Here is a 15,420-nt window from a genome sequence, read left to right as displayed (position 1 = left end):
TACTTGCTTTTCCACTTAAACTGGTGAAGAATTTTTGTGTGAAGAATTCAGAGTTCATCTGACAGCACAAGATAAGTGGTATATTGTGACACACAAAAATTCTTCACCAGTTTAAGTGGAAAAGCAAGTAAAATCAAGTACAGGTAAATAAGTGGATGTAAGTGAATGCAACCACAATTTATGTGAACACTATTTGCGTGGCAAAAATTACCAAAAAGATCAAGGTACCTAATGATTTATAAAGCCTGATAGTAATCGGCTCACAGACACGATAGCCACATTTTTGCAGCTACGTATGAAGGTACAACTTGATCATATTCAGGATTCTCTCATATAGCACGTTTTATTTTTTTGTTTTTTATTTATTTTTTTATATTTATGATGTGACATGGCCGTGAGGAAGTACTTCAGCAATTTATGGAGTGGTTGAATACGCGCAGTCCTCGAAGTTTTCTTTTAACCACAGCAAGGAAATAATCTATTTTTTGGACATTGAGATTATATTGAACAATAGGAGTTGTGACTTCTCTATTTTTCGTAACAAAACTGATAGAAATTCTTTATTACAATTCACCAGTTTTCATCCCCCACATCTTAGAGATAACCTCCCCTTAGGTCAATTCCTATGGTTGAGATTGATTTCTCACATGGAAGATTTCCAGGAGAAAGCATTAGATATGTAACAGAGGTTTATCTAAAGGGGATATCCGCTAAGTGTTGTTAAGAAAGCCTACAAGAGGGCCAGGTGGCCAACAGAGATTTGCTATTACAACAGACTGTTCCTCACCAAGATGAACATCAAATTGTATGTGTGTTGCCATTCACTCCTCACACATACCATATGAAGAACAGCATTAGGAAATATTGGCATATACTACAGATACATTCAGTCTTTTCACAAACACCTATTTTTGCCTTGAAGAGAGCTAGAAATTTCCGCGATTTTATTGTGCATTCCCATTTACCTTGAGAGGTTCCATCTAAGACAGTAGAGACAAGAAAAAGACATTTTAGATCTGGCCAATGTAATGTGTGTACCATAGTCCATCAAGGCTCTGTCTTGGTTCTGGGATGATGTCCATTCATTTTCCAGCAGTATTTATCACGCATATCAGAGGGCATCATGTATGCAATTTGGTGCCCTTGCAATTTGGTTTAAAACCTCTCGTAAATTGAAGATAGGCATCCAAGAACATCTAAGTTGCATCAGGAGACAGAAAATTGGGGCCCTTTGGTAGACCATTGGCTGTCCGCATCACATCGAGATGAAGATGTGAGAGCTGCAGGATTGGTGCAGGTTCCGCGACCACAGAGAGGCGGTGATTATGACTTAAAACTTCTGCAAATAGAACAGAAGTTATTTTTCACTGGAACACCGTGATCCTCAGAGGATTAAATAAGGAAATCGAATGAGCAGTGTTTTATTAAATCTGATCCATTTGGGATTATGCTTGGCAAGATTGGAGTTCCAATGGACTAATACCGATGTCCTGGAACATTTTTTATTTCCAGGTATTTCTATATTTGGTCGTGAGTCCGTAATTGCATCACTCGGAGCCATTATTTGGCGGTTCATATTCTCTGCGGACCTGACAGGGAAATAGGAAGTAAATATTGGATTTGATTTAAGGACATGATGAAAAACAGGAGGTGCCTTATTACTTCAAATCCCGGTAGATTAGGACCTGATTGGGAACTGGATGTGTTGTACAATGGTGTTTTTAGTCAATGAGGACGTGATTGAAGACTTCAGTTGTATTCAGTATGGGCCGGGCCCAACTGGGTTGAGAACTGAACACAATTTTTAACATCTATTCGTTCAACATAATTGAGTGATCCGGGACTTTGGTTTTTGGAATCTCTGGATAATCAAATATTTTTGTGACCCCCAAGGGACAAATATTGGAAAGAATGGATGTTATTGCAATCAGAGTTGTATATTGACATGGTTTTCTATTGCTGGTCATCCGGCGAGATATCAACATTTTGGGCGGCACTGAGGGCGGGGAAAGTCGAACGCCGTCCAATGGTGAGACGGCAGTTGGAAGGCATGGGAACATTATTACTAGTAAATAGTTATAAGCTTATGCCAATTTAATAGTCTTGGGTACATTATTGCTGACATTCTATATGCTTTATCCAGTCCTTTGGCCCCTGACGCAGACACAATGCGTCGAAACACTGCCAGTGATTTGAAGTATTACACCAGCCAGAAATGGATAAGCAAACAAGCAAGCAAGATAAGTTTGTGATATTTGATAATAAAGCTGCTGTACTCTATAACTCTCCATCAGGAGGACTATTTAATGAGGACAAGTACCTTACAATTTTTCCAAGAATAAAGAGATTTTGTTTGCATAAAAAAATGAAAATCAAAAAAGAGCTATTGGTTGCTTTTAATAGAGCAAAGCAATACCGGACATAAAGTTTTCAGCTTAGATTTGTGCATCTGTGATTGTGGTTTATTAAATCTCAATTGCCAAGTATTAGACCATTCCTCAAGCTTTCTTGGATCATTTTTCATTTTGCCTGTACCTTCAGGGCTGTCTATTCTGTTACAGATCTTAGTCATTGGAAAAAAAGTCCTCTAACGTCTCTGAAATATTGCCAACAAAAAGGTAGATTTTAAAGTTTTAAGACTTTCAAGAGTTCGGGCTAACGGGACAAGGAACCAGTGGGGCCCTTAATTGGGGGAGGTGGGGGAGGGAAGAGAGAGAGAAAGAGAGAGAGAAAGAGAGAGAGAGAAACTCTGCAAGAGAAACAATATGACACTCTATATATCTCCCACTGTAAGAGGAGCACATTCAATTCGGGATTTTTTTTTTTGGGGGGGGGGCAGTGTTATATTGGTCTGCCTAGGGTGCAAGGGCACTCTACCCTAACCCTATCTTTCCTGCCTCTTCCCCTTTCCTCTCTGACCCCTAAACATACCCTAGCTATCCCCAATTTTTTGTTTTTATACTTAGTGCTTCTCCGGAGCAGAAGTAAACTCCGCGAGCTGGCCAGCTGCTGGAGCGCGCTTCCTCGGGACAGCATTTAATGCTGCTGTCCCGGCCCGCCCCTTTCTTCAGGCCCAAAACCTCTGCACATATGAGGAGTTACGCGCATCGCCAGGCTTTTTCTAAAATGCGCTCAGCGCACACAGGGCCCAGCCATGCATGTAACGCCGGCGATTTAAAATTCGGGCTATAGTGGCCTAGTGGTTAGAGCAATGAGCTGTAAACCGGAGTTCAAATTGCACTTTACTCACTGACATTTCTTCTGCCTGGGCAAGTTACTATATCTCCCTTGCACCAGGTACCCACTTACAGGTGAAATTTAAAAGGAGTTAGACATGTAAATATAACATACTATAGTAGCAAAATTTACATGAGTAAAGTGCACTTTAATATGAATATTCTATGGACAATTCAATAGCATATATTGTAACAATTTTAAAAGCCACTTACATAGATAAAGTACAATCTTATGCATGTAAATGCTTTTAAAATTAGATTGTAAAGTCATTGGGGAATGGGCTTATTATATCTGTAAAATGTTGTAAACCACCTCAAGCTAAAATTGGAAAGATGGTATAGAAATATTATTTTATATATTTTCCCACAGACTTTGCGTGCTGCTGGTAAAACCTACATGATATTCTTTGTTCTGGTGATTTTCCTGGGCTCTTTCTATTTGATAAATTTGATCCTGGCTGTTGTTGCCATGGCTTACGAAGAACAGAACCAAGCGACACTAGAAGAAGCAGAGCGGAAAGAGGCAGAATTTCAGCAGATGCTGGAACAATTAAAAAAAATGCCAGATGATATACAGGTAGTAAAAGCTTGGAAGTATGTCATTAGTACTATATGAGGGTATCTTAAAAGCCATTTCTGCAGGTAAAATAATGTTTCACCCGTGGGAATGAGCTTTTTGAAAAATGACCATCCCTCTATATAGGTAAAAGCACTCACAAAGGGCTTTTATGTGTGTAATTTTACCTACAGTAGCAGAAGGCGTTCCTGAGGATGGGGTTGGAGTGGGGTTTGGAGCCATATGCCTACCTTTTGATTTTAAAAAGTATGCATATAGTTTTTGCGGTGAAAAGTACCCATACAAATTAGGTGAAAATGTGTATGGAGACTTATCCTGGGCTAATTTCCAAAGTGAAAGTATATGCATTTCATTTTGAAAATTAGTACAAATTCTGCAGATAAAAAAGTATTTGCAAGCTTTGGAATTATGTGGAAAGTCTTAAATTTATTCCTATAGTGCTAATAAAAATCCACGGTTACAGTTTTAATCTTTTGCTATAGGAAGTATGAAGCAAGAATATACTGTAGATATCCTGCAGAAGAAAGGTAATTCTTGTACCAGGAATAATGTAGATGTGACGGAATTAAAATACCTTTCATGTAAGAACCTGAGATGTCAATCATAGTGTGGACCAAGTTTTGATAACATTAATGAAGACACTATTAGTGTATAAATAATTTGAGTAGGACATTTCTGCCGATTTTGCATAGCAGTTCATGTTTGCAAGAAAATATGAATATTATTTTATTTTAAAATGTATCACTTTAAATTGTTTTGAGGTTTCTTTTTAATCAGTCTTTAAAGTGATTTGTTTTCTTCATAAGTCCTGGACAAATAGGCAGTATGTTTAGTGAAGGATGCACATTTTTTCTATAAAATAGTTGCATATTTGGCAGTTGCACTGGAAACTGCTAATCACCTTTGAGAATGAGAAAACATTTTCCCATCTTGTGAATTTTCTCCCCTGAAAGAATAGCCTTTAGCTATGTGGTTCCCTGTATGTACCCGGATCAGTCCAGACTATGGGTTGAGCCTCCTGTCCAACAGATGGAGACAGACTAAAACTGAAAGGGTATCTTATATCAGGACAGAGACTACCCTGCAGCCCTTCAGTATTTGTCTGTCTCCAGCAGATGCAGGCAGCTTACCCTGCGGTTCCCTTTCCTCATTATTTTCCCTTTGCCCTTTGGGGTTTTTTCTCTTTTTATCTAACAAAATCAAGCAAGTATTAGTCTTCTCTATAAGTTTTTGAAAAAAAATAAAAGTTTTGAAGAAACTCTGTTACTTTAGGAGACAGAGCTGTCCCCTCGCTCTTGGAGGGGCTAGGGGGGCTTGCCCCTTGAGTTATTCAGCCTAGGCTCCCTTCCCAGTGACCTGTTTGATTGGGGCGATACTGGTGGTCCAGTCACTCCTCCTGTATAGCTGCCTTGACTCCCCCGGGAAGTTTAATTACCCGGCTGTACTAACAGGGAAGCTCATTCCCCTGCCTTTGAAAAAATAAAATAAATAAAATATAAAGGGCCAAAAAGGAAATAAAAATTAAATCAGTAGCTTTACCTCTGCTTCAGTCAGAGAAGGGAGCGAGCAGGGTTTGTTGTCCTGCACTCGCTCCTCAGACCAGCACAGCTCAGCTGTTTCCCCTGCCTCGCGGTGATTTTTGCTCTGTCATGCCGCGTTCTCATTTGTGTTTAGCCTGCGGAGAGCCTGCTTCTCAGCTCTCCCACGATGGGCTTTGTTCCTGTTACAACTATCTTGCAGATTTTAGTGGAACCACAGTTTAGACCGCTTACCTTGTGTAAGGGGAACCTGGAATCCGGGAGGTGCAGCGTGCTCCGATAGGCAGTCCGGGTCAGGGCTGGCAGCAGGCAGCCAGGAACCGAAGCAGATAATCCAAATAGGCAGGCAGCAAGCAGGGTAATCCAATAGGCAGTCCGAGTCAGGGCAGGCAGCAGGCAGGGTAATCCAATATGCAGTCCAAGTCAGGGCAGGCAGCAGGCAATCAGGAACCGAAGCAGATAATCCAAATAGGCAGGCAGCAGGCAGGGTAATCCAATAGGCAGTCTGAGTCAGGGCAGGCAGCAGGCAGGGTAATCCAATAGGCAGTCCGAGTCAGGGCAGGCAGCAGGCAATCAGGAACCGAAGCAGATAATCCAAATAGGCAGGCACCAAACAGGCAGGAACCAAAACAGACCGGGTCAGAGCAGAAAGACACCAAGCAATTCCTCAAGCGAGAGCTCCAAAAAACACTCGTGGCCGAAGCAGAGAGCAAGGGAGAAAGGCTCTCTTTAAATAGCCCATCTCCTGCGCAAACTGAGCCTCCGTCGGTGTCTGACGTGGCCTGACTCCGAATCGTGCGAGAATTGACTGCCCATGTCCGCGCGGAGGTGCTGGCGTCCGTGCCGGAGGAAACGCCCCGATTAGTGCGAGACCGTGCTGCGGATGTCGCCAAACCAGTCCTGCTGCTCCCCGGGCCACGAACGCCCCCTCTCGTGCGCCGCCCCGCTGTAACCCGCGCGGCCGAGGTAACAGTTCCGGGTGCCTGCCGGGTGGGGAGGGTCCCTCTGCGGCACCAACCCAGCCGGCGACCTGGGGGAGGGCTCCTCGCTGCATGGCTAGGCCGTTCCCGACTCGGCAAAGTGCGAGAACGGCGTCCATTTTGGGAATTAGTGCAGCTGCCGATTCGGGGCTGCAGGAGCGTGAGGAGCCAGATTTTCATGCTTCTCCTCCTGATTTAATCCAGTGCCACCTCCGGATGAGGTCCCTGACTCCCCCCTCCTCCGGGAAATGCAGGCCACGATGTTACTGCACAAATCTTATTTGGCTAGCCTACAGGAGGAGGAAGACCCTCCCCTAGGTCCTCCTCCCGCTAAAATCCCACGGATGCCCACACCGCTTGCTCCTGCGGCGCCGGATGCTCAAGGCTCCGTTAGGGTTAGGGTAGTGCCGGGGGTTCCCCCCCTGATCCGCCTCAGCCTCCCGCGGCTTTAGACCAGGATCCGGATGCGGATTTGTCATTGCCAGCTCCCCCTCTTGAGGGGGGATAATCCCCGAGTGCTCCGCTTATTTCAAAGGAAGGAGCTGGAGCCACTCATTCCCTTCATCCTACAGGAGCTGGGGATTGAAGTTCCTCCGGAGGATACGGTCTCGGCCGCGATGCCAGCTCACGTGGACCCGGTCCTGGTGGGACTCAGGGCACCTCCACGCACTTTTCCGTTCCATCCCATGCACAAGCTGCTTCTCCTTCGGGAATAGGAAGCTCCCGAGACGGGGCTGCGAGTGGGTAGAGCTATGGACAAGCTCTATCCTCTTCCCGAGGTTTGCCTGGACATGCTTAGAATTCCCAAGGTGGATTCTTCCGTATCTGCTGTCACTAAGCACACCACTATTCCGGTAGTGAAAGCCACAGCTTTGAAAGATGTCCAGGACCGCAAACTTGAATTTTATCTCAAGCGGATCTTCGAAGTCTTGGCCTTAGGGGTCCGGGCGACGATCTGCAGCAGTCTCATGCAGCAGACAAGTCTTAGGTGGGTCCAACAATTGCTCAGCACCCAGGACCTCCTGTCTGAAGAGGCGGAGGAGGCTGAACGACTGCGGGGCGCTGTGGAGTATGGAGCGGATGCTCTCTATGACTTACTCTGGGTACAGGCCAAGGCGATGGTTTCAGCAGTGTCAGCCAGACGTCTCCCCTGGCTGCGCAATTGGTCGGCAGACTCTTCTTCCAAGGCTCAGTTGGACATACTTCCTTTCAAGGGTAAGTTGCTTTTTGACGAGGACCTAGAACAGCTTATTAAATCCTTGGGTGAGAACAAAATCCATAAACTACCGGAGGAGCACCCTAAACAGCCTAGATCCTTCTTCCCTACGTGTTCCCGTTTCAGAGGCCAGCGGAGGTATAATAACAGGGCTTGGGTTCCTTTCCTAGGAGGACAACCTCCAGGTCTCAGTGCTAGTCTCATTCCTTTCGGGGCCACCGTGCCTTCCGAGATGGTAACCCACAACACTCAACCACAAAGCCCACTTCCCAATGAGATCCAGCCGGCCCATTCCTCCGTTCCAAACTTAGGAACTTTCTGTTGTGTCTGTCGCTGCTCGATGCCCTCACTCCGCCCTCTTTACCTCTGTGGCGACTCCCTCTGGGTCTGATGGACGGCTGGCTACCATGGCGTCTCCATGCCGTCTCCCTCTGGCGTACCCAGACCGACTCGACGCTGCAACTCCTCCATCTTGTTCTGATGCCTAGGGCGCACGCGCGCGCGTGCGCGTCCCGACTCTTGTACCAGCAAGGGCGTGAACCTCAGGGGCGTCCCCCTGAGATGACGTCATCTGCTTCCAATATTTAAAGGTCTTTGAAAATGCTAACAAACCGAGTTAGCAAGGACGGAAACGCAAAGTTCCAAGCTACTCTGCTTCCTTGAACTTACCAGAGGTACCGACTCCTCGGGGGCCTCTGTCTTTTCTTTATTTTCAGATTACAGATAGGAACCGGTACTCACTCCTTGAGGGCCCATGTTCCTGAACACTCTGAAGATTCTCTACTGCCTGGAAGTTATCATTGCTACAAACAAATGTGAGTTACCATCGCTCTCTCAGAGCTTTCCCTGGAACCAGGTACTCGCTCCTCGAGGGCCTAATCCTTTCCAGCTCCTGAGCTTACTTGAGACCTTATGTGAGTTTTGTCATCTAGTTCTATTCATGAACTTTGCCTACTCTGCATACTCACTTTCTACAGTTTCTCAACAGCTCAGCCATCCTGGGATCGTTGTTCCAGTACCTGAGGGACTACAGCCCTGCCGGGCATATCAGCTCACTACTGCCACCTCTGGTGGTTTCTAATAACCTGTTTAATAAAAGAACTAATGTGTGTCTGTCTCCATACTCCAGCCTAGCCGGTGGTCCCTCTTGGGTATCCTCCCGAGAGCGTGGTCATCTGCCATTGGCCCAGGGATCCACCCACAACTATATCAGATTCATTACAGATTGCTACTCCTTAGCAAGACGATATCTGTGACACTACAAGATTGATGACTCCTCCCTCTCCAGGAGCCCACTACACAGAGCTTTCTCTACAGATTGCTCCTCCTATCTGATTGCTCCTCCCATCACGCATCTTCTCCATATCAGATTGCTACTACGCAGTCAGATCTTTAACTGATTGCTAACTCCTCACGGAGTTCTATAACAGATGGCTGACTCGAGCATCAGATCACTAACAGTTTCTAGAGGAATGGGTCAAAATCATGTCAGACCAGTGGGTCCTTGAAGTGAAAGAGAAAGGTTACGCATTAGAGTTTGCTCGGGATCTGCCGGATCTGTACATACTCTCTACTTGTGGACACTGGAAGCGGGCTGCTGTCTGCCAGACTTGCCAGGTGTTCCGAATCTGCTAAGGAGTTAGTAATCTGTTCAGAATCTGCTGCCTGATGGAAGGAGCAATCAGATAGGAGTTAGCAGTCTCTGTTATAGTTGTGGGTGGATCCTTGGGCCGGTGGCAGATGACCACACCCCCGGGGAAGATCCCAAGAGGGACCACCGGTCAGGCTCAGAGTTTGGAGACAAAGACACACTAGTTCTTTTATTAAACAAAATATTGAACCACCAGAGATGGCAGTAGTGAGCTGGAAAGCCCATCTGGGCTGTAGTCCCTCAGATACTGGAATAGCGATCCCTGGAGGCTGAGCTGTAGAGAAACTGAGATATAGTGAGTAGGCAGGGTATGCAGATGGTATCACTCACACAATGTCCCAATAGAAGCCCAGGAGCTAGATTGTATAGCCCTCGAGGAGTGAGTACCTGGTTCCAGGGAAAGCTCAGAGAAAACAATGGTAACTCACTGATGTAGCTGATATAGTTGGTAGTGATGACTTCCAGGCAGAAGAGTATATGAAGCAAGTCTGGAAACAATGGCCTTTGAGGAGCGAGTACCGGTTCCAGACTGTCACCTGAAAAACAAAGGAGAGAGCGAGGCCCCCGAGGAGATGGTACCTCTGGTAAGTCCGAGGAGGCAGAGTAGCTTAGGTAGCGAAACCCATGCTAACTCGATGTGTTAGCAAATACTGAGACCTTAAATATCCGTCGCGGGTGACGTCATCTTCGGGGGACGCCCCCGGATTTCTCCGGAAAAGCAGATTGGAGCCGCCAGTGGTACAGCAGTCTTCAAAGTTACCTCCGGTGACTGACCTTCTTGGTTGGAGGTTGTGCCTTGAGCCTTCTGTGTGTATAGTTAATGAACCACTGAAGTAAGTTTTTCCAAAGCATCTTGCAGCTCCACAATACGTTGGGCCAGGCACGGTATGGCCTGCAACGCACTGAGTTGTGCCGGATCCATGGAGTTAGCAATCTGTTCAGAATCTGCTGCCTGATGGGAGGAGCAATCAGATAAGAGTTAGCAGTCTCTGTTATAGTTGTGGGTGGATCCTTGGGCCGGTGGCAGATGACCACGCCCCCGGGGGAAGATCCTGAGAGGGACCACCGGTCAGACTCAGAGTTTGGAGACAGAAACACACTAGTTCTTTTATTAAACAATATATTGAACTACCAGAGATGGCAGTAGTGAGCTGGAAAGCCCGTCTGGGCTGTAGTCCCTCAGATACTGGAACAGCAATCCCTGGAGGCTGAGCTGTAGAGAAACTGAGATATACGGCTCGATACAGTAAGGCTGCGGTAAAAACAGTGCGGCAGTGTCAGGCGCACCCTTCCTCCCCGCACGCACAGTTCTCCTGACCTAACGCCTGATTCTCTCTTCTAATCGCATGCAAATGCATGCCGCAGCTGTGAAGCGTTAGGGAAGGGTTATGCCCGCGCAACCCATTTTACTGTATAGGCGCTGTAACAGCGCCTATACAGTAACCTGGGTGCGCTGGTACCTGTCATTTCAAATGACATTTGAAATGACAGGCACCAGGAAGTGTAAAAAAGTGTAAAAAGTGTAAAAAGTGTAAAAAGTGTAAAAAACAAAAAACCTGTGTGTTATATAAAAAAATAAAACAATTTTAAATACCTGTCGGAGGGCCGTGGGTCCAGGCGGCCGGTGGGCAGCCATCAGCGGCATCCGGTAGTCCCTTCTCCCTTCCTCCCTCCCTCCCCTGCCTGGATGAGCGCCAAAATCGCACGGGCGGGTCGGCAGCGGGGGGGGGGGGGGGGCGGCAGCAGGATCGGGGAGCGGCGGGTAGGCAGCAGCGGGGTCCGGGGGGCAGCGGCAGCGGGGTCCGGGGGGGCAGCGGCAGCAGGATCCAGGGGCGGCAGCGTGTTCGATCGGGCAGGTAGGTGGGAAAAAAAGATGGCCGCCTGCACGGGGGAAAGCTGCAATTGGCCACTGAAGACGTGACGTCACACCCCGTGACGCCAAACGTCGTGACGTCACGTCTTCAGCGGCCAATTGCACGCTTTTCCCGTGCAGGCGGCCATCTTTTTTTTGCCACCTACCTGCCTGCCCGATCGAACACGCTGCCGCCCCTGGATTCTGCTGCCGCTGCCCCCCCGGACCCCGCTGCTGCCTACCTGCCGCTCCCGGATCCTGCTGCCGCCCCCCCGCTGCGCTGCCGACCCGCCCGTGCGATTTTGGCGCTCATCCAGGCAGGGGAGGGAGGGAGGAAGGGAGAAGGGACTACCGGATGCCGCTGATGGCTGCCCGCCGCCCACCGGCCACCTGGACCCACGGCCCTCCGACAGGTATTTAAAATTGTTTTATTTTTTTATATAACACACAGGTTTTTTGTTTTTTACACTTTTCACACTTACCGTAGCAGGCCCGAGCCTTGCTACTTTTTCGTTTGGTTTTTTTTTGCTTCGGGAGGAGGGGACCGGACGGGGCTGCAGGAGACCGGACGGGACCAGGGCGGGTAAGCAATGTTTTTACACTACACTAACTCCTACTAGGGGGAGGCGGTAAACTAGCAGGTTAAGGCCGCGGCAGAACAGCGGGTTACAGAGGAGATAATATCAGCGCCCGTTACAGTATCGCAGGGGAATAGCTAATTCCTTCATTATACAGCTTTTTTGTTCATTTACATGCTGGGTGCGGAAAGGGTTTAGGAAAGGGTTTAGGAAGCGCTAAGGACGCGTGAAACTGGAGACTGTATCGCTGGATGGCCTTACTCGTCTGTATTGTGCGCTCCCAGCACGTTACAGACGGGGAATCTTTAACTCAACGTTACTGTATCGACCTGATAGTGAGTAGGCAGGGTATGCAGATGGTAACACTCACACAAAGCTCAGAGAGAACGATGGTAACTCACTGATGTAGCTGATATAGTTGGTAGTGATGACTTCCAGTCAGAAGAGTATATGAAGCAAGTCTGAAAACAAGGGCCCTCGAGGAGCGAATACCGGTTCCAGACTGTCAACTGAAAAACAAAGGAGAAAGCGAGGCCCCCGAGGAGCGGGTACCTCTGGTAAGTCTGAAGAGGCAGAGTAGCTTAGGTAGCGAAACCCATGCTAACTCGATGTGTTAGCAAATACTGAGACCTTAAATATCCGTCGCGGGTGACGTCATCTTCGGAGGACGCCCCCGAGGTTCACGCCATTGCCGGTACTTCAGTCGGGACCACGCTGCGTGCGTGCCCCTAGGCCTCCAGGAACATGGCAGATAGCAGCGTCGAGCCAGTCCAGGAACGCCCGAAGACTTGCGGCAGAAGAATGCCGCGGCAGCCAATGTTCCCGCAGTCGGAGAGGGAGGCGCCAGAGGTAAGGAGGGCGGAGAGTGAGCGTCGGGCAACGACGGACACAACATCATGCTCCAGGGACTGGGAGCCATAGTCCCCGTCCCGGTGGAGGAACAAGGTACAGGCCAGTATTCCATCTACTTCGTCGTGCCGAAAAAGGACAGTTCTTTCTGTCCAATCTTGGACCTCAAGAGAGTCAACTGGACACTCAGGGTACCTCATTTTCGAATGAAAACCCTGAGGGCGGTGGTAGCGGCAGTTTGCACAGGTGAATATCTGGCCTCCCTCGATTTGACGGAGGCTTATCTACACATACCTATCCGACGTGAACATCAGAAGTATCTCTGCTTCAACATTCTGGGCAAACACTTCCAGTTCCGGGCTCTACCCGTCGGCCTCGCCACTGCACCGCACACCTTTACAAAGGTCATGGTGGTGGTGGCGGCTGCTCTCCTTCGAGAAGGAGTCCTAGTCTGTCCTTGCCTGGAAGATTAGCTCGTGCGAGCCAAGTTGGAGACTCTTTGCAGGATAGCGGTCGACCGGGTCCTTGCTCTCCTCACCTCTCTAGGATGGATAATCAATTTTCCCAAGAGCAATCTTCAGCCCTCCCAGGTCCTGGAATTTCTGGGGACGCGCTTCGATACCCGAGTCGGCAAGGTGTTTCTGCCGGACTCTTGGGCTCTCAAACTTATGGACCAATTGCACAACCTTCTCTCGCTCCCGCTTCCCACGGCGTGGGACTACCTTCAGGTCCTGGGGACCATGGCTTCCACTATCAGCCTGGTCCCCTGGGCTTTTGCACATATGTGACCATTACAGAAAGCTTTACTGTCCTGCTGGAAGCCAGTGTCGGAGCAGTTTCAGATGGCTCTCCCGCTCTCCAACTCTACCATCGCCGACATACAGTGGTGACTATCACTAGCGCATCTCTTGAAGGGAATGTCCTTACAGACTCTGCAGTGGATCATAGTCAAGGGATGCCAGCCTCTCCTGATGGGGCGCAGTCTGTCAGTCCCAGGCTACGCAGGGCTACTGATCCCCAGTCCAGTCCCGCTGGCACATCAATCGGCTGGAGGCCCGAGCGGTTCACCTGGTGCTCAAGGGTTTTTTTCATATGATCCGCTGCAATGCGGTGCAAGTGCTCTCGGACAATTCCACCACAGTGGTCTATATCAATCGACAGGGGAGCATTAGGAGTCGTTTGGTGGCCCTAGAAGCCAGCAAGCTCTTCGTCTGGGCGGAGCAGCATCTGGATCGCTTAGCAGCTTCAAACATAGTGGGCAAAGAAAACGTACAAACCGATTTCCTGAGCCGTCAGCGTCTCGATCCCGGCGAGTGGGAACTGTCAGATGGAGCAATGGATCTGATTGTCTGCAAGTGGGGTCCTCCTCACCTGGACCTGATGGCTACATTGAACAATATCAAAGCTCCCAGATTCTTCAGCCACTGAGGGAGCACTGCTCGGAAAGAGTGGATACCCTTGTCCTTCCCTGGCCTCACGACGTTCTCCTGTACATGTTTCCTCCTTCGCCCCAAGTGGGAAAGGTTCTCAGAAGAATAGAACTTCACAAGGGTCCGGTCATTCTCGTGGCTCCCGAGTGGCCCCACAGACCGTGGTTCGTGGACCTGGTAAACCTGGCGACGTATGGTCCTCTTTGTCTTGGCCATCTCCCATGCCTGCTCCGGCAGGATCCCGTATTTTTCAACCAGGCAGATCACTTCTGTCTAGCAGCCTGGCTTTTGAACGGCGGAGACTAAGAAAGAAGGGATATAAAGATGAAGTTATATCCACTCTGCTGTGAGCTCATAAGCCTTCTACCTCGCTCGCTTATGTCCGCATTTGGAAAGTTTTTGAAAATGTCTGTATGGACTCCAGTGTTTCAGTTCGTTCAGCTCCGGTATCCCTGGTTCTTTCCTTCCTCCAGAAGGGCCTCTCCAAGGGTCTCTCATTCAGCTTGTTGCGTGTGCAGGTGTCTGCTCTCAGCTCCCTCTTAGGCAGTATTGATGGTTACGCGGTAGCATCTCATCTGGATGTTGTCCGTTTCCTCAAGGGTGCCAAGCATTTGAATCCGCCTATCCATGCCACTTTTCCTTCGTGGAGTCTTAACTTAGTCCTTCGGGCTCTCTGCGAGGCACCTTTCAAACCTCTCGCCGGTCTACTCTTAGGATCTGACGCTCAAGACTGTCTTCCTAGTTTCTATTTGCTCTGCCAGAAGGGTGTCAGAGATTCAAGTGATGTCCTGTAGGGAGCCTTTCCTACGGTTTTCTGATTCAGGGGTTTCCCTTAAGACTGTACCTTCTTTCTAGCCGAAGGCTATTTCTTCTTTTCATGTCAATCAGTCGGTGGTGCTTCCCGCATTTTCTCCTGAAGATATAGCGAGCACAGTTGGGGGTGACCTTCACTGCCTTGATGTAAAACGCATCTTAATGCGCTATCTTCAGGTTACAAATTACTTCCGGGTCTCGGACCATCTTTTTGTCTTGTGGAGTGAACCAAATAGGGGCAACAAGGCTTTAAGGCTACGATTGCTCGGTGGTTGAAGGAGGCGATTTCTTCGGCCTATATCTGTCAAGGCTGAGTGGTCCCGGAGGGCCTAAAGGCTCATTCCTTGCGTTCTCAGGCTACTTCTTGGGCGGAGAGTCAATCGGTCTTCTCTGCAGGAGATATGTAGGGCAGCTACGTGGAAATCCCTGCATACATTTGCTCAGCATTACCGCCTTGATGTACAGGCGCCAGTGTTTGGTTCCTTTGGTCGGCAGGTGCTTCGAGCGGGACTGTCACGGTCCCATCCTCTGTAGGGAAGCTTTGGTACATCCCATGGTCTGGACTGATCCGGGTACGTACAGGGAAAGGAAAATTGGTTCTTACCTGCTAATTTTCGTTTCTGTAGTACCACGGATAAGTCCAAACACCCTTCCCTGTACTTTCCTGCTGTCCGCTCGAAACTTTTTTCTCCTTTGCAGG

General features: G+C 48.5%; 1 protein-coding gene across 9 annotated transcripts in view; it reads left to right on the top strand.

The window, feature by feature from the left end:
- LOC115093628 (sodium channel protein type 2 subunit alpha-like) overlaps positions 1-15,420 on the top strand; it is a 523,144-nt gene that overhangs the window by 97,626 nt on the left and 410,098 nt on the right. For 6 of the 9 annotated variants that reach the window (XM_029605669.1, XM_029605667.1, XM_029605668.1 and 3 more), the window contains exon 9: positions 3,607-3,816. In XM_029605669.1, the coding sequence (XP_029461529.1) occupies positions 3,607-3,816 (210 nt within the window). The remainder of the gene's footprint in view (positions 1-3,606; positions 3,817-15,420) is intronic. The other 3 variants (XM_029605666.1, XM_029605660.1, XM_029605661.1) reach the window with 1 other exon arrangement.

This window comes from Rhinatrema bivittatum, chromosome 6 (genome assembly GCF_901001135.1).
Source record: "Rhinatrema bivittatum chromosome 6, aRhiBiv1.1, whole genome shotgun sequence".
NCBI classification, from domain to species: domain Eukaryota; kingdom Metazoa; phylum Chordata; class Amphibia; order Gymnophiona; family Rhinatrematidae; genus Rhinatrema; species Rhinatrema bivittatum.
Note: the sequence above shows the minus strand (reverse complement) of the source record. Positions and strands in the feature narration are given on the sequence as shown.